Raw genomic sequence first — 18,910 nt, forward strand, 5'->3', positions numbered from 1 at the left:
CTGATGTATAATGTGAGGCTTACTAAAGATATTCCCTTTGCTACCTGACTGACATTGGACTAGGCACTCAGCCTGTTTCCTCATCTACAGAATGAGGATGCAAAACCTGGTGGTCATGAGGAATAAATGAAATATGCATATTTGCTTTGTAATCCGAAACACTACACAAATAAAAAAGGCCTTATGTTGGGTGCCTGGGTGGCTCAGTGGTTAAAGCCTCTGCCTTCGGCTCAGGTTATGATCTCGGGGTCCTGGGATTGAGTCACGCATCGGGCTCTCTGCTCTGCAGGGAGCCTGCCTCCTCCTCCTGTCTCTTTCTGCCTGCCTCTCTGCCTACTTGTGATCTGTCTGTCAAATTAAAAAAAAAAAAAAAAAAGGCCTTATGTTGAGATGAGTTTTCAATTACTGGAGGTAAGGAGTGATTGCTCAGAACATTGACCTAGGATACTTTTATCTTGGCCATCTGACTTCTCAAATTGGGGGAAATAAATGGTGCTAAAATTGGAAAAAGCAAAGATAAGTAGTAGAAAACACACTGAATTACTGAATGTCTCTCTTCTGCCCAGTACTCTACTAGCTACTAATAGAACAAAAAATACTTTTTACACATTAGGAAAACTAAGTATTCTATAACTTGCCCAGGATTTCTGGTTTGTGAAAAGCTACGCAAGGACAACAACCGATGTCTCTCCATGTTTAAACATCATACTCTTTATACTAATCTGCTATAAATTCTAGCCCTAAAAGCTAAGTTTTCAAGATAATCTTGCTGACCTAGCGTACCTCATTATCCAGCCTCATAAATCTGTACCCAATAATCGTATATACTTGTATTTTGGACACTAAAGATTTGTAAGGTTTTTGTTGTTTTTTTGTTTTGTTTTTTGGGTTTTGTTTTGTTTTGCTTTTTTGCTTTTCACAGATTGTACATTAACATAGTTCTCATCGTCATTTTACCATGTAGCATTTTACGGTGTTCGCGGGGAAGGGCCTTGACGTGGCAACACCGCTTCTTAACTAACGCTTCCCCTCTCACACCTAACTAACTTCCTAACCTCCCTGTTCCCACCGTTATTTTCTTCACTTCCAGTAGGCTGTCATTAAATTTTCCTTCCCCGTTATCAGTGCCACTGCTTTTTCTTTTCCATGTTCAGTCTTTTATTTCAAGAGCTGTTTAGTCATCCTAGCTGTACCATTTTCTCCAGCGTCTTGTGATTTTTTTGTTTCATACCTTTGAGCAGAATATCAAAAAGTACTCCTTTCTATTCCAAGACTTACAGGATGCTCCTTGTTAACAAAAAAAAAAAAAAAAAAACTGAGGGACACCTGGGTGGCTCAGTAGGTTAAGCACCTGCCTTCCACAGATCATGCATGATCCCAGGGTCCTGGGATTGAGTCCCACATCGGGCTCCTTGCTCAGCAGGGAGCCTGCTTCTCCCTCGGCCTGCTCTGCCTGTTCGGCCTGCAGCTCTCCATGCTTCTGCTTTCTCTCTGACAAATAAATAAAATCTTTAAAGAACAACAACAACAAAAAAAATTGAGCTCAGAATAAAGGATTTTTTTTTCCAAATAGTGGTTCTGATACATTCTTACTGTTATTCTAAGAAATGCCTGTGATTTAAGTGTGTTGTGTATATTTGTATATCACCACACATTTGATTGGGTAGAAGTATCCTTAGAACAACACTTGCTTAAAAATACGTTTTTGATTAACAAAAAGCTTTGGCATTAACAACCAGAATGTCAGAATTTAGTAGTGCTGCCAAAACACTGGTTTTTTTTTTTAATGAGATCCATCACGCAAAGCATTATACAGCTTGGCATTCCAAATAGATGACTCTTTTACCAAAAGATCACTTTAACAGTTTCACAGTGAGACTCCGTCATGTAATACTTGAAGTGCTGAGACAAGCTTCTGGTATATGTGTGGAGAGGTTTTTTTTTTGATGTATGGGAAGAGAGGCAGGTTGAGGCTAAAATTCCCTAATTACTTTACTCTTCTAAATGTTACTTATTAAAACATATTTACCATATTTGTTAGAACCCAGATGGCCTATTGATTTTTGTTTGTTTTGTTTAATGCCACTTTTTCATTCATTGTTGGATTTGCAAACAAGGAAAACTACTTCTAGTGCTTTTTCATAAGACAAGAAATTATCTTTTTCTACTGACATCTAAGAGATCCTTCTCTTTTTGGTAGTGGTGAGAGTAGAGTGATTAAGATTGATGAAGTTGGTACTTTAGCTTATTAGTGATGTGTGTATTTTAAAGTCCAGGATTATGCAGTATTTGTTTAATTATGATGTTACTTTCTATCTTAACTTCATCTTAATTCTTTGTCCTAAGCAGCTCTCAAGTTTATTAAGATTTTTCTATTCTGTAATAGAAAGTATTAAGGTAGGAATTGTACATGATGCAGTGCTTTGATGTCACACAAAAATAAAGCACAGACATCAGAGTTTTTTTTTAACCTGTAACAAAGTATATATATATGTAACAAAGAGACAGATAATTTTTAAATTTTAGGAATAGTAATAAGGAGTTCTTTCCATTCTGGCTTTAGGCTTTATTGTTTCATCGTCTAATATCCCTAAGAAGCTATATTCCTGTGACCTTTAGCTGTAGCCTCAACGTTGTAATGGTGATGGTGGTGGTGGTGGGCTTACCTTAAAGAAACAGAAATACTGTGATTTTCAGCCTTTACTTACCTGTGATGCATATAACATGAAGAATTCCTAGGAAGAATGAGAACACAGAAAACTACTTAAAAATTCATGAAGTGTGAGACTTTACTCCTTGAGTATCTTTAACTTGAACAGTGACATTCCAGATTGTTCTTATTTTCAGAGTACATCCAAGCCATTATGATGATGGAGGAATCTGTTCAACATGTTGTCATGACAGCCATTCAAGAGGTATGTCGGAGCTTTATGCTTACTGTTTGTGAGAAATTAAAGGAGCAAACTGGAATAGTAGATGTGGAAATTTTAAAAAGAGATTCTCCTCATTTTTTGAGAATTTTTTTCTTTGTACTTATGATATACTGTGCCTCGTTTTTATTAAAAAAAAATCATACATTTGAATTTCTCATTTGTATTTAAATCTTACACATTTGTCTTGTAGGTATATGTATTCAATAACTACTGAATATTACAATATTCAGTATTACAGTATTACAGTACTACTACTATTAAAAATTTTTAATTTTTAAAAATGCCCCAGTGAACTACAAATAGTAGACTATTTTGTCTATTGTAAATACGTATCTTAAACCAGCAGTCTACCTCACACTTAATTATTGGTTTCTTGTTTGGCAGAAGGTGGGTCTTCAACTCCAACCATACCCAAAGCTACTTCTAGATGAATATTTATACTGAAACTGTAGGGGAGGAAAAATACCTTTTTCTTCTACCCATCCCAAGTTCTCAGCTGAGACCTCTGTATCAAAGGACAGATGAATAAGGATACACGTGTATTTTAGTTTTTTACATGACATAGAGACCTTTTTAAGGAAACGAAGATGAAAAAAGTGTTTTTTATTTATTTTTTTCAAAGAAGTGTTTAAACTTGAGAGTTTTAGGGCTGAGTTTGATGAAGAATGGAGAATCATGGAAAAATGTGATAGGGCACACAAGGGTTTGAGCTAAGGATAGTAACCTGGGGGAAACAGCAATTCCTGTTGATTCAAGATTCTTTCAGAATCCTTCTATCTTTGGAGATAAGGATGCTTCTTTCCTTTGCTTTGAGTATAGGGAAGACACCTCTTACATGAGGATTTTATGACCTGCTTCAGGAGAAGGTAGAAAATCTATCCTGTATCTGCTCTTTCTCAGACTCCGTCAGCTTGAAGTGTTCAGTATGCCAAGGTGCCATACTTTGGGGTAGCATGTCATGAGCTCCATCAAAAGTGAGACATAAAACTATAAAAGTAAAAATAAAATGTAAGGTAATAACCAGTTGATTTCCGGATGTGAGGATGTTTTTAATCATGAAGGCAATGGAACAAACTGTTAGGGGTACTAGAGAACAGTATAGGACTTGAACATGCAACTGACAGAGAAAAAAAATACAACAGACAGCATGAAAAATGCTAAATGTCAGTTAAGTTGTATTTTTTAAGAAATCTGACCATCTGACTATAAATCCAGGAGTTCCCACCACCGCCCCCCCAGGGTTCTGACTCATAGAACCCAGGAATGATGACAGTATTATTATAGCAAGTGAATACAAACCAGAACCAAATCCGCCCCCCACCCCAAAAATGCATATAGTGAGGTCTAGGAAGTCCCAAATGCAGTTTCTGTTGTCCCCTCTCTGTGGAATCAAGACCTATCACACTCCCACCACATTACTGTGTGACAGTTCCAAAGTACTGCCAACTGTTAGGGCTCACCTGAGTTTTCATGTTTCCAAGTTTTTATTGGGGTTTCATTATGTAGGTGTGATTGATTGTATCAGTGACCTGGGGTTGAAGGCAGTTTCCAACACTCCTCCCCACAAAGTCAGACTGATTATGAAGTGGCTCAAAGACACAGTCCTCTGATACATGACTGGTTTTTCTGGCATGGCCAGCCCCCAATTTGATCATCCAATTTTTAGTTTTAACTACCTAGGACCCACAAATAACAAAGTTACTCTTATCAGGAAGGAAATACCAGAGATTGAGGGGCTGCTTGCCAGTAATAGGACAAAGGCCAGCCAAATTCCTTACTACAGGACCTTTCAAAAAAGCAAAGCTTTTGTTTTATTCATTTATTTTTTTAAAGATTTTATTTATTTATTTGACAGAGACACAGCGAGAGAGGGAACATAAGCAGGGGGAGTAGGAGAGGGAGAAGCAGGCTTCCCACGGAGCAGGGAACCCGATGTGGGGCTCTATCCCAGGACCCTGGGATTGTGACCTGAGCCAAAGGTGGATGCTTAATGACTAAGCCACCCAGGCACCCCCAAAAAGCAGAGCTTTTAAAAGACGATCAGTTTAGCAGTCAGCTCTGATGATAGGAAGATTAAACTGGTACATCTTTTTAAAAATATTATACTCTTGTATTATATGAGATATTAGGTCATGAGTGTTAAAATATCAAAATGATGATCTCTCAAGCAAGATAGAAGTTATTTTGCTCCTAAGTCCTCTTGGATTTTGCTCTGTAGTCATCAGGGACACAGCTTTCTTATTTCCTTAAGACATGTTTCCGACTTAGTGGTTCAGCTGTGGCTTCTCAGGTGCCAGCTATCACATTCCATTTCCAGCCATCAGGAAGGACTGAAGGAAGAGTTATCCACTTCCTCTAAATAAACTCAGTTCTCACCCGTGTTAACCAGATATTATCCATGGAGCCACACAGATAGTCCCAAAACCAGCCAAAATATGAGGAGTCTGTTACTCCAAAAATAAGAAAAAGAATAAGGGGCCACTAACAGTTCTGCCTTACTGTAATTGATCCTATAATTCTGTTTTTAGGAATTTATCCTAAGGAGATCTGAAATACAGAGATACAGTAATAGCAGACATTACGTCAAACCTACTATGTGCTAGATAGTGCTAGTACTTAATAAATACATTGTGTCTCTTAACTCATTTAAAATTCACAATTATAATTAATGCTACTGAAATGTAGACTTAAAATTATTAAATTGGCAAATTTTATGTTCTATATATTTTATCAAAAATTTATTTTATTTTTTATTTTATTTATATTACTTATTTTTTTAAACATTTTATTTATTTATATGACAGAGATCACAAGTAGGTGGAGAGGCAGGCAGAGAGAGAGGGGGAAGCAGGCTCCCCGCTGAGCAGAGAGTCCAATGTGGGGCTCAATCCCAGGACCCTGGGATCATGACTTGAGCCAAAGGCAGAGGCTTTAACCAACTGAGCCACTCAGGTGCCCTAATTTTATCAAAATTTTTTAAATGAAAAATTAATTTAATATTTTGAGGTATACAACTGTTATTGTCCCCAGTTTATTAAAGGGGAAACTGAAGCATAGACAGTGTGAGTAACCTCAAGTTCACACAAGAAGTAGCAGCAGAGTTAGAACTCAGATCTAAGCAGTCTGAGTTCAGAGCCCACGCCCGAACCATTATGCTGTATTGCCTCAAGATTTATTTCACATTATTTTCTAGTACGGAAACAGAAATAGCCTAACCACCTAAATTACAGTAGAATAATATATTGACCTATTAGGTAGCGTTAAAGTGAATTTCTGAAAAATACATAAAAATATGGGTAAGGCTTATTAGGGAAACAGGGCACATGAGCAATAAAATCCCATTTCTGTTTAAAATAGAAATTAAGATGAGTGAAAAATGACAAAATGTTAACCATCTCCAAATGGTTGGATATTCTGTGCTCTTTTCTGTATTTGCCAATTTTTCTATAATTATAGGTTTGTAATTATAATCAGGAATATTTTTAAAATTAAAATACATCGGGGCACCTGGGTGGCTCAGAGGGTTGAGCCTCTGCCTTTGGCTCAGGTCATGATCTCAGGGTCCTGGGATCGAGCCCCACATCTGGCTCTCTGCTTGCCACGGAACCTGCTTCCCCCTCTCTCTCTGCCTGCCTCTCTGCCTACTTGTGATCTCTGTCTGTCAAATAAATTTTAAAAATATTTTTAAAAAAAAAGAGGGGGTATAAAATTGCTAAAAATAAAAAAATAAAATGTCACCAAATGACTTTTAATTCTATGAATCTAGCCCAAGGAATTATTTAGAAATTCAGACCAAAATTGGACACAGCAGTGTTTATCAAACTATCTTACATAATTTTTTAAAGTTTATCTAAGTTAATCTCTACTAGACCCAGTGTGGGGCTTGAACTCACAACCCCAAGATCAAGAATCACATGCTCTTCCGAATGAGCCACCTAAGCACCTCCAAACTATTTTATTTTAATAGAAATATGACAACAGTGTGCACCCATTGGGAAGCAAGTGTTTAAACTAGGCTACCTCGATTTCATGGAGGTATAGTTGATAGTAATTTGTTTAAAAAAATTTTTTTAAGATTTTATTTATTTATTTATTGAGACAGAGTCAGGGCAGGGAGGGGCAGAAGGAAAGGGAGAAGCAGACTCCTTGATGAGCTGAGAGGCCAGTGTGGGCTAGATCCCAGGACCCTGAGATTATGACTTGAGCCAAAGGCAGACACTTGACCAACTGAGCCACCCAAGCACCCCTAAAAATTTTTTTTCTTGGGGCACATGGTTGGCACAGTCAGTTGAACATCTGACTCTTGATTTTGTCTCAGGTCATGTTCTCAGTGTCCTGAGACTTGACGTGACCTGAGAGAAAACCAAGGTCTGCTCCCATGGAGGCTCTGTGCTCACTCTCTCCCCTCCCTTTGTACCCCCCCCCCCCACACACATACACATTTTCTCTGCCTGTAAAATAAATAAATAAATACTTTTTTTTTTTTTTTTTTTTTTTTTTTTTAAAGTATCTTGTGACAAAAAGAAAGCACTTAAAATGTCAAGTGAGGGGCGCCTGGGTGGCTCAATTGGTTAAGTGCCTGCCTTGAGCTCAGGTCATAATCTCGGGGTCCCGGGATCAAGTCCTATGTCAGGTTCCCTGGTTGGTGGGGAACCTCGTTCTCCCTCTCTGTCTGCTGTTCCCTCTGCTTGTGCATGCTCTCTGTCTCTATCAAATAAATAAATAAAATCTTTAAAAAATAAATAAATAAAATCTTTAAAAAGAGTTGGAATATGTCAAGTGAATGAAGCAATACAGTTAGATGTCAGCAGTAGATTGTATGTCTTTTATGTGCATGTTCCTTCTATTCATTTAGCACATACTATCAAGCACCTACTATGCACCAGGAGCTATAGTAGGCATTCAGGATAAAATTATGAAAGAGGCAGACATGGTCTCTTGCCCCCACAAAATCTAAATTTCATGGGAGAAATGGCTAATCATGTAATTCACATACATTCAAAGCATTCAAAATGAAAAGTACCATGATGGGGAAAATACTAGGAGTACCTCAAAGGCGTAGCTAACTCAGTTTGGGGACTTAAGCAAAGGCTTCTCAGAGAAGGTGGCTTTTTTTTTTTTTTTTTTAAGATTTTATTTATTTTTTTGATAGAGATCACGAGTGGGCGGAGAGGCAGGCGGGGGTGGGGGTGGGTGGCGGGGAGACAGGCTCCCTGCTGAGCAGAGAGCCCTGATGTGGGGCTCCATCCCAGGACCCTGGGATCATGACCGGAGCTGAAGGCAGAGGCCTTAACCCACTGAGCCACCCAGGCACCCCAAGAAGGTGGCAACTTGACTGAGCATGGAAGGATGAGATGAGGTAAGGAAAGGGCAAAAATTGTTACCAAGTCTGGGAGGCAAGAGAAAGCAAGACTTATCTGGAATGTTGGTTACCCATAGCGACCATGGTGAGGTATAGCGAGTCCTTAGAAATGAAACAAGAGACCTAAAGTCATTAGAATATTGAGCAGTTTCATTTGGGAATTGGGATTTTGGAAATCAGTGAATAGATTTTAAGGAGAAAATACATTAAAGTCTTTATTTAAGAAAATGTATATGATGAGAAGAATGGTTTGGAGGAAAACCGGGCTAGAAAAAGGGAGATCACTTAAGAGACCTTAGTAATTAATATTTAATTACCAAGAATGAATGATGGAAGCCCGAACAAGTTTATGGCAGTCAGGGTGAAGACAGGTGCACAGATTTGGAAAATTATAGGAGCTTGAATCCATTGGATTGGTAACTGATGGGAGCAAGGGGAAGGAGGCAGGTGGGCGGGGAGGGAGTAGCTGGATAGAATAATGGAAATAAAAAGGGCTTCTTTAAAATGGTAGTCTTTTTTTTTTTTTTAAGGGTATATTCTGTTTATATTTCTTTATTCAGGTACTACTGACATTTATTTACTGTGATAAAATATGCATAACAAATATTTGCCATTAGTGACATTTAGTGTGTTCATAATGTTGTACAAACGTGGTGACTATTTTGTTCCACCTTTTTCCATCACCACAAAAGAAAACCCTTTTCATCCACTACATAGGCTGTTCTCATTTCCTCCTTTCTCTAGCCTATGTCAACCGGAAGTCTGCTTTCTCTATGAATTTCTCTATTCTCTATAAAATTCTCTATGAATTTCCATATTCTGGATATTTCATATAAATGGAATCATATGATATGTGGCCTTTTGTGTCTGTCTTTGTTCACTTAGCATGATACTTTCAAGGTTATTTTGTAGCACGTATTAATACTTGCTCCTTTTTATGGCTGAAAAATCCATTGTATGGGTGTGTAGCATTTTGTTTATTCTTAAGTTGAGGGACATTTGGGGTTGTTCCTACCTTATGGCTATTGTGAATAATGCTGTGAATATTAATATAAGGGTTTTGGCTTTTTTTTTAACATCCACTATTAATTCTTCTGGGCATATTGAAATTGAGTTTCTTGGTCATATGGTAATTATGTGTTTAACTCTTTTGAGAAAGCACCAACTTGTTTTCCACACATCCTGCAGCATTTTACATTCCTACCAGCAGTGTACTAGGATTGTTTTTTTCCACCTCTTTGCCAACCTTGTGAATGTCCTTTCTTTTTTTTTTTTTTTTTTTTTTTTTTTTTTTAAGATCTGTTCATTTATTTTAGAGCGTGCACAAGCAGGAGGGGCAGAGGGTGGGGGAGAGAGAGAAACTCAAGCAGATTCTGTCCTGAGTGTGGAGCCTGACCTGGGGCTCGATCCCAGGACCCTGACATCACAGCCTGAGCTGAGGAACCAAGAGTCGGACACTGAACTGACTATGCCATCTAGGCACCTCTGCCCATCCTTTTTGTAATAGCCATCCTACTAAAGAAGCTGAGAAGAGATTGGGTTAGGGAGCACACGTGGGATTAGCTTTCAAGGGAAAAGTAGCACTTGTCTTAAAACAAAATTGAAAAAGGAAAGTGTGGGCATGAATGTTGCCAATTTTGTAAATTAAGACATGGGAAATTCTTATTCGGAGATGAGGTTTTCTGATGAAGAATGCAGAGATTTGAAAAGTAAGAAAGGTTTAGAATAATCTATGGTGGAAGCATAATTGTACTTTTGGAGCAACTTTAAAGGCCCAGTTGAAATTAGAAACTATGTATTAATAGTGTGTTCTGATTTAAATTTTTGTTTGTTTTTTTACTCTCTCAGTGCTTAATAGTCTGGTGTATGGCCAGAAGAGATAGGTAGGTAGAATAATAATATACTGAGATTTTACCAGGAAGAAAGAATTGAAGATAAGAAAGTTGAGATATTGACAAAGGTCATCAACATAATAGACTGAAAAATCTGAACTAGAAAGTAGAAGGTAATTGGTTAAACAAATGGAGAACCATGGAACCCAAAGCAGGGGAGGGAAGTTCCCAAAAATAAGATGATATTGTTAACAGAAGAAGGAGGAGTAAATGTGAGCAGGCAAAAACAATAATGTTTAGTATAAAGTCTCAGCAGAGTAAGGAAGAAAATGAATATCAGAATGATGGAGTCTCACTAGAAGCCCAGGAGAAAGGAGGGAGGTGTAGGGCTTGGAGACCTCAAATTTAGGAGCACATAAATTAAACGTAATTGAATGAGAGACTAGGATTGAGAAAAGGTTGTATTCAGAGTGTAGGACACTTAGGTTTTTATTCGGAGTTGTTGCTGTATTATGATATTATGTATTATGGGACTATTTTTTGTTGGAAGAAGTCTCAAAAATCTTATGATTAATACTGTCATGAGGAAAGCATAAACATTGAAGCCAGTGTTTTTTACTCTTCCTGAGATTTTTTTTTTCCCCTAATTATGCTGAGGGACTTTGAACTCTTCTCATCCCATTAATATAGAGCAGTGATTCTCAAACTTCAGTATGTATTAGAGTCACCCAGAGGACTTTATTAAATATGTTGCTGAGCCCTAGCAGCCCCCCTCCCCTCCCCAGTTTCTGAGTCAGTAGACCTGGGCTGGGACCCAGTAATTTGCATTTCTGAAGAGTTTCTAGGCAACACTGATGGTTTGAGAACTTCACTTTGAGAATCACTGATAAGGAGAAAAAAAAGTACAGCTGAACATAACAATTTTCTGATCTCTCAAAGAGTGTTACTGAAGGCTGATATTACAAGATCTCTCTCAACAGTGCATCCCCACATTTCAAATTGTCCCCCTTTTGTTTGTCCCTCAACATAAGAAGGAAAGAGTAGAAAATTGGGACCATTTGAGTCTGCCCCTGACATTTGTCACAATCAGAAATTTATCCCCTTCACCCCCAAACCCTCACATGTTATATGGCTCCTCTCTCTGCAACACCAGGGTGAGTGTGTGTGTGTGTGTGTGTGTGTGTGTATGTATGTGTGTGATAAACATCAGCCAGTTCATTTTGGCTAATACTGATATTGCCCATATTTATTTTTTAGATAGAGTTACATCAGTGTTGCTGTTTTTTTACTGAGAAGTCATTTTTTAAATACTTAGCCACTTTTTTAACCTAAAGATTTGTCTTGATTCTTATGACTGCCCTTACAGTGAAAATGAGCACCAGAATTTAGACCTGTAATTTTAAATGGAGGCATTATCCTGGGATAAAAAAGATTTTAGACTGAAAATGTATAGGAAAATGTTCCTCTTACATTTGTGTCTTCATTTTAATTTTTATAATTCTGTGGTGGCCGGGTGTTCATGTTGTCTAAGTGTATTTTATATGATGTCATTTTTGCCTCATAGTTACAATCATTTAAATCTTAATTTCAGCTGATGAGTAAGGAATCACCTGTCTCTGCTGGAAATGATGCCTATGTTGACCTTGATCGCCAGGTATCTAATTTTGCATTGTTTTATCCATGTAGCGATTGAAAAGAATAAACTTTAGATACTAATGAAAAGAATGTTTCAGTTGGATTTGCTTATAGAGTATGTTGGTTTAATTATTTGTTTTTTTTTTTTAAGTTTAAGACTTAAGCTATTTTACTAGTGGATATTATGCATTTGTAATTAAATTTATAATTTATGATTAAAATATTATATGATCCACTTTAAAATAAATTTAAGTCATTGTAATTCATGTTTTCTAGTCGTGATTTTTTTTCTTCCCATTGATGATATCTTTCTGTATGCCACATTTAGCACAATAGATGCATTCTTGGCAAGTGGCATGCGTTTTACTCTTATGATTTACTTATAATACACAATACCTTTTATTTCACATGAGTCTTCCATGGCAGATGTCTCCTCCACCCTTCATCTTTGTGAGGGAATAGTCAGTAGATATTTAAATGCACCAAGGAACCTACTATATTCTTAAAGGAACTCTGTCTGCAGTACATTCTTGCAGTTTTAGCCAAAAACTTATTTTGTAATTTTAATTACTGCTTTGCAATAAAATACTACAACTTACATTGTCAGTTTCTTTCTTTTTTTTTTTTTTAAAGATTTTATTTATTTGACAGATATCACAAGTAGGCAGAGAGGCAGGCAGAGAGAGGAGGAAGCAGGCTTCCTGCTGAGCAGAGAGCCCGATGTGGGGCTCGATCCCAGGACCCTGGGATCATGACCCAAGCCGAAGAGGCTTTAACCCACTGAGCCACCCAGGAGCCCCACATTGTCAGTTTCTATATTCCATCTGTCCTGGGACATCTTTTCCAAAGTGTAAACAGAAATCTTTGTGTTATCCTCTCTCATTTCTTCCCATTGGTTTCTAAATGTTTTGTAGGAAAATCTTTGGTCATGGTATAATTTTTTTTTTTTAAAGATTTTATTTATTTATTTGAAGATCACAAGTAGGCAGAGAAGCAGGCAGAGAGAGAGAGGAAAGCAGTCTCCCCGCTGAGCAGAGGGCCCGATACGGGGCTTGATCCCAGGACCCTGGGACCATGACCTGAGCGGAAGGCAGAGGCTTTATCCCACTGAGCCACCCAGGCGCCCCTGGTCATGATAACAATTTTAACTCGAGTTATAATTTGCTTCCCTTACTTTGTGATGTTAGATTTTAAAGTTGCAGCCTTTTATGGATTTTTTTTTTTTAAATCTGTGTTACACAGGTGAGGTCACATGAATGGAAAAGCTAGTATAATTTTTAATCAACTTTTTTTAATTAATCAATTTTAATTAATTTGTTCTTGCTTTGCTAACCTAGGGTTTATGGGACACAACTCAGAAATGTTTGGTTTGTGTTGAGAATCAGAATAATAAAAATATTTTTTAAAACTGTGTTACACAAAATAACATAAAAGTGTAATATGCTTGAAGATTTTGTGTTGAAATACTTCTGGCTATATATTTCAACAATTGAAACCCCCATCCTCTAGCACATACATATTTTATCAAGGGAAAATTTTTCAGTTATTACAGAATTAACATTACCAAGAATCATGTAGCCCAGACAGGAAGAAAACTTGTGTAAGAAAACTTGGTAAGAGGAAAGAACCAGATTCAGTACAGAAAAGACAAGACTTAACAACTAGAAGATACTCAAAGTTAGAAATGGCTGGTTTTGACTCTTCACAAGAGTTCTCAATTTCTCCCAGCCCCTCAGAAAGAAATGAGAGGAAAGTGTTCTAATTCTTTATTGTGCCTATGTAATTATTGTTTCTATTCATATTGAAATGTTTATTGCATCTCTTTGTTTCTAACTAGTTGAAGAAAACTACAGAGGAACTAAATGAAGCTTTGTCAGCAAAGGAAGAAATTGCTCAAAGGTGCCATGAGTTGGATATGCAGGTAAGAGATGTTTTCTGTGTGCTACCTGTTTGAAATGCACCACTGTAAGCAACACCAAACGTGCTGTGTATTACCATACAGTATTGTTGGGTTATCATGCAACCCTAATTGAAAAAAAAGGGGAAAAAACAGATTTGTGGTTAAAGATAGTAGACTCATCAAATATATTAATTTTCTTTACTTCCGGGAGCCCCATTAAATTTAGAATAAATGAATGAATGGTATAACACAAGAAAAGAAAGGGGGGCTATCTGTGCTAGCTTTAGGGAGGGGTGGGGGAGATTTTTTTTTTAAAGCGCTCATTTGTAGTGTTTGCCAGTATCCATAGTAGATACTCATAATACACAGAAAGGCCAACTTTTTGTAGATAAGCCCTAATGTGAAGTTCATGAATGCACAGCTTACAGTTACCCTTGCTTTGACTACTTCATTAAGGAAAGTCTGCATTACAAAAGAGAAAAGGAGGAAGATAAACAGGAAGATAGTCCTAGAGGAAGTGGAGAAATTTGGGATAGTAGCAGAGATTAATCTTTTTAATCTATTTAATACTCTCAGTGAAATTAGTAAAGATATTCCATCTGGGACATGATGCTAAAATCAGAAATCAAACACTTAAGTAAATTAAAAATAGAATTGTTAAAGTGAAAAACTTAACAGGATAGTTAAAGTGTATAGGAAATCTCTCACAATTAAAAAGAGTAAAAAATTATTTAGGATTTACCTCAAAATTAGATCAGGGCATGGACAGAAAGGTACAAATACATAATTGGCCATGTTTTGATACTTGTTAAAGCTGGGTCATGACTACACAGAGTTCATAATATTTTATAATAGAAGAATTTTACGTTGAAAGGCAGAGGTGTTGGTCATAGCTTTGGATGCACATAGGAGGAAGTATAATCAGAGCACACTTGCTGGGTCATACAGTAAATGATATTTATCTAGTCACAGTGTAAGTGCCATTAATTGCTTTTCCAAATTTTTAAAAAACTTAACTCTACACAAATGCTAAGATTAATTATAATAATAAATAAGAGATGATGGTTTTTATGACTAGAATATAAACATTATCTTTGATAAACTTTGGCAAACTATAGCCCTATGATACACTTAGCTCTGCAGAAAACAGTAGTGACCCACTTGATAATGTGATCTCTAAAGTAATAATACAAACCAATTTCAACATTTAGAATTGTCCTGTAGAGAAATGTTATTGCACAAGTGACAGCAGTAGATGAGGACAGGAGACATGAAGGAAAGATAGGGTCACTAATGTTCTTGCCAAAAGGGAGTCAGGAACCACTTCTGTTGGCACAACACCCATTACATGGCTGGTTCCTTCTAGACATCCAGAGTCAGCTCAAAATTACCTGACTGATTTGTCATAAAATACTTACTGGACACTGAGATATGCCCAGGATAAAGTTAGGCCTCCTGGGAAGGCCTTCCGTGATCATGTAGTCCCTGCCCCATATCGTAGGCACACAGTGAACATGTGAGTGAGTGAATGAATGGGTAGGGGATTGAGTGAAAAGAGTAAGTACTTGTTTAAGATTGCAGAGATGAGGGGCACCCGGGTGACTCAGTGGGTTAAGCTTCTGCCTTCAGCTCAGGTCGTGATCTCAGGGTCCTGGAATCGAGTTCCGCATCAGGCTCTCTGCTAGGGAAAGAGCCTGCTTCCTCCTCTTCTCTCTCTCTCTCTGCCTACTTGTGATCTCTCTCTGTCAAATAAATAAAATCTAAAAAAAAAAAAAAAAAAAAAAAGGATTGCAGAGATGACCAGACAGGGAAACAAGAATAGTGATATAATTGTATTTGTGGAAAGGAAGGATGACACAAGTAGCTATAGTTTAACCTGTCAAAGGAGTCACTAGACAATGTTTAAGATTGGTAAATCGAGAAATGGTGGTGTAAAACATTTAGAGATATAAAATAACAGCCAAAAACAGTAAAGTTTGGAATAGTTAAAATTAGTTGTCTCTTGGAAGTAGAAAAACTCAACAGAAAACTAACTTTTTATTATAAGCCCCTTTTTCTTGTCTGATTTTTTTTTTTCTTAAATCATGTTTGTGTATTATTTTTCAGTACAAGCATATCTCAGAGTTATCGTGGGTTTGGATTGCTGAAGGGAATGTTGTGTCTGGTTTGATCTCTTCAGACCACTAAAACTTTCTCTGTGTCAGCAATAAGGCTGTCTGTCTGTCTTACCATTTCACGTTCACTGGAATAGCTTTAAACGTTTCATTTCCTTCAAGAACTTTTCCTTTGCATTCATAATTTGGCTAAACTGATACAAAAAGCCTGTCTCAGCTTTCAGCTGTCTTAGCTTTAAGTCCGTCTCAGCTTTCAACATGCCTTCCTCACTAAGCTTAATCATTTCTGGCTTTTGATTTAAAATGAGAGATGTATAACTTTTTACTTGAATACTTAACAGTGCATTGTAGGGTTATTAATTGGCCTAATTTCAATATCATTGTGTCTCAGGTTATAGGGAGGCCTGAGGAGAGAGGCCAGTGGGGAAAGGAACAGCTGGTTGGTGAAGCAGTGAGAACATACTCAAAAGTTATCAGTTAAATTCACCATCTTATATGGGGACATTTTGTGGCACCCCAAGGCAGTTACAATAGTAGTATCAAAGATCACAGATCACCATACAATCATAAGGGAAAAGTTTAAAATATTGCAAAAATTATCAAAATGTGGGGTGTCTGGGTGGCTCAGTGGGTTAAGGCCTCTGCCTTCGGCTCGGGTCATGATCTCGGGATCCTGGGATTGAGCCCCACATCGGGCTCTCTGCTCAGCGGGGAGCCTGTTTCCTCTCTCTCTCTGCCTGCTTGTGATCTCTGTCTACCAAATAAATAAATAAATCTTAAAAAAAAAAATTATCAAAATGTAACAGAGACAGGAAGTGAGCAAATGCTATTGGGAAAATGGTGCCTGTAGACTTGACTTGGTTGCCACGAACCTTCAGTTTGTAAAAATTGCAATACTGAGATGTGCAATAAAATGAGGTATGCCTGTGGTCTCCTTTTTCTGTATGTGTGAAAAAGACTTCTGCCAATTATATAGGCATACCTCTTTTTTTAAAAAAGGATTAAAGAGCAGAAATGAGTGAAATGGGCCCGTGGCACAGGATGGAGCCACTGCTGTCTTCTGAGAAGAGACCCATGCATTTATGGAAATCTGACAAATTAAAGAGCTGGCATTTTAGCTTCATTTATTCAACAAACATTACCAAGTACCCACAGAACAGAGTGTGTGAAGTGGAAATCAGTCTGGAGAGGCCCTATAAGCCTTTGTAATGATTTTAACTTTGAGTAAATAGGAATCCAGTAGAACATTTGAGCAAAGTAGTCATGTGGTCTGCATTTTGTTTTGATGGACTATGGGGCTGCTGTATGGAGAACAGACTAAAAGGAGGCAAGGGCCAAATTTAGACTAATTAAGAAGTCATTGCAGTTATTGCATCCAGGCAAAAAAAAATTATGTTGGATTAGATCGGAATTTTGCCTGGTAAGTGGTAAAAATGTGTGTGAAAAGTGATATTTGCTGACAGATTGGATGTGGGTATGAGATTAAAGATGTTAAGGCTTATGACTGAGCAACTAGAAGGGTAGAGTTAACTTTCCACCAAAATGGGAAAGACTGGAAGAACTGGGGAGTGAGGAGTAATTAATTGGACAATTTAAGTTTGAGATGCCTTTTAGACATGCACATGGAAATGATACCCAGTTTAGGGTTCCAGTTGAGAAATAGAAATGTGTGAGTTGTCACTGAATAGATGATGTTTATAGCCATGAAACTGGAAGCCATCACTGCATGTAGAGAAGAAAGCTGTAGGACACTCTGATGGCAGAGAAATTGAGAGGAATTGACTAAGGAGAAAGAGAAGCCTGGTCGGTTGGGTCCAGAAAGCCCAAGAGTAAGGTGTCCTGTCAGCCAAGTGAAGAAACTGTTTCAGGTAGGAGAATGTGATGGGTTGTGGCATATGTTGATTGTTTGCGGTGACATGGAAGTGTCCATAGTGATCCTGATGAGCAGTTCTGTGGAATGGTAGGGCTAGTAGCCCAACCAGAACTAGTTCAGGGGAAAGTGGGGGGTGGCAGGTAAGAATTAGAAATGGCAGGTGGCTTTTGTTTTTACAGCTTTATTGAGCTGTAATTAACACATAAACTGTTCATATTTAAAATGTACAATTTTCATGCATGTTGATTTATATATGAATGTGTAAAAACGTTACCACAATTAATATAATGAGCCCATCACCCTCAAAAGTTTCCTCATGACTTTGTATTCCCCCTCCAGTCCCCAGCTCTGCCTTGTCACTATAGATTAGTTCATATCTTCTAGAATTGCGTATAAAAAGAATCATACAGGGCGCCTGGGTGGCTCAGTGGGTTAAGCCGCTGCCTTCGGCTCAGGTCATGATCTCAGGGTCCTGGGATCGAGTCCCACATCGGGCTCTCTGCTCGGCAGGGAGCCTGCTTCTCTCTCTCTCTGCCTGCCTCTCTGTCTACTTGTGATCTCTCTCTGTCAAATAAATAAATAAAATCTTTAAAAAAAACAAAAAAAAAAGAATCATACATTATTTATACTTATTTTTCATCTGAGTTCATTATTTTTGACAGTATCAATAGTTAATTCTTTTTTTTTAATTGCCGAATAGTGTTCTATTATATGAATATATTAGAATTTTTCCATTCACCTGTTGATGAACATTTGTGTTGTTTCTCGTTTTTCTCTACCACAAGCAAAACTGCTATTAACATTCTTTATAAGTCTTTGTATGGGCCCCGTGCTTTTATTTCTCTTGAGTTCGTAAATACTGACTGGGTAGTTGCACGTTTAATTTTTTTTTTTTTGGTAATGCAAAGCTGTTTTCCAAAGTGCTTGAAACATTTTACATTCTCACCAGAGATGTATGAGACTTCCATTTGTTCTACATCTTCAGAGGCACCTGGGTGGCTCAGTCCATTAAGCATCTGACTCTTGATCCCAGCTCAGGGCATGATCTCAGGGTCATGAGTTCAAGCCCTATGTTGGGCTCCACGTGGAGCCTACTTCAGAAAAGTTCTATATCTTTCCCAAAACTTGGTATAGCAATATTTTTTGTTTGAGCCATTCCAGTAGGAGTGTATGAGTATAACATTGTGGTTTTCATTTGCAATTCCTTAATGATTAATCATGAGTATCCTTTTGTGTGCTTAGTTGCCATTTACATATCTTA

The 18,910-nt window shown here is 37.6% G+C and overlaps 1 protein-coding gene across 4 annotated transcripts in view; it reads left to right on the plus strand.

Annotated features, from left to right (window-relative positions):
- Window positions 1–18,910, plus strand: part of HOOK3 (hook microtubule tethering protein 3) — a 108,663-nt gene that overhangs the window by 34,770 nt on the left and 54,983 nt on the right. For all 4 annotated transcript variants that reach the window (XM_032837968.1, XM_032837964.1, XM_032837965.1 and 1 more), the window contains 3 exons: window positions 2,848–2,915; window positions 11,719–11,781; window positions 13,600–13,683. In XM_032837968.1, the coding sequence (XP_032693859.1) occupies window positions 2,848–2,915; window positions 11,719–11,781; window positions 13,600–13,683 (215 nt within the window). The remainder of the gene's footprint in view (window positions 1–2,847; window positions 2,916–11,718; window positions 11,782–13,599; window positions 13,684–18,910) is intronic.

Source organism: Lontra canadensis, unplaced genomic scaffold (genome assembly GCF_010015895.1).
Source record: "Lontra canadensis isolate GAN:19392208 unplaced genomic scaffold, GSC_riverotter_1.0 scaffold101, whole genome shotgun sequence".
Lineage (NCBI taxonomy): Eukaryota > Metazoa > Chordata > Mammalia > Carnivora > Mustelidae > Lontra > Lontra canadensis.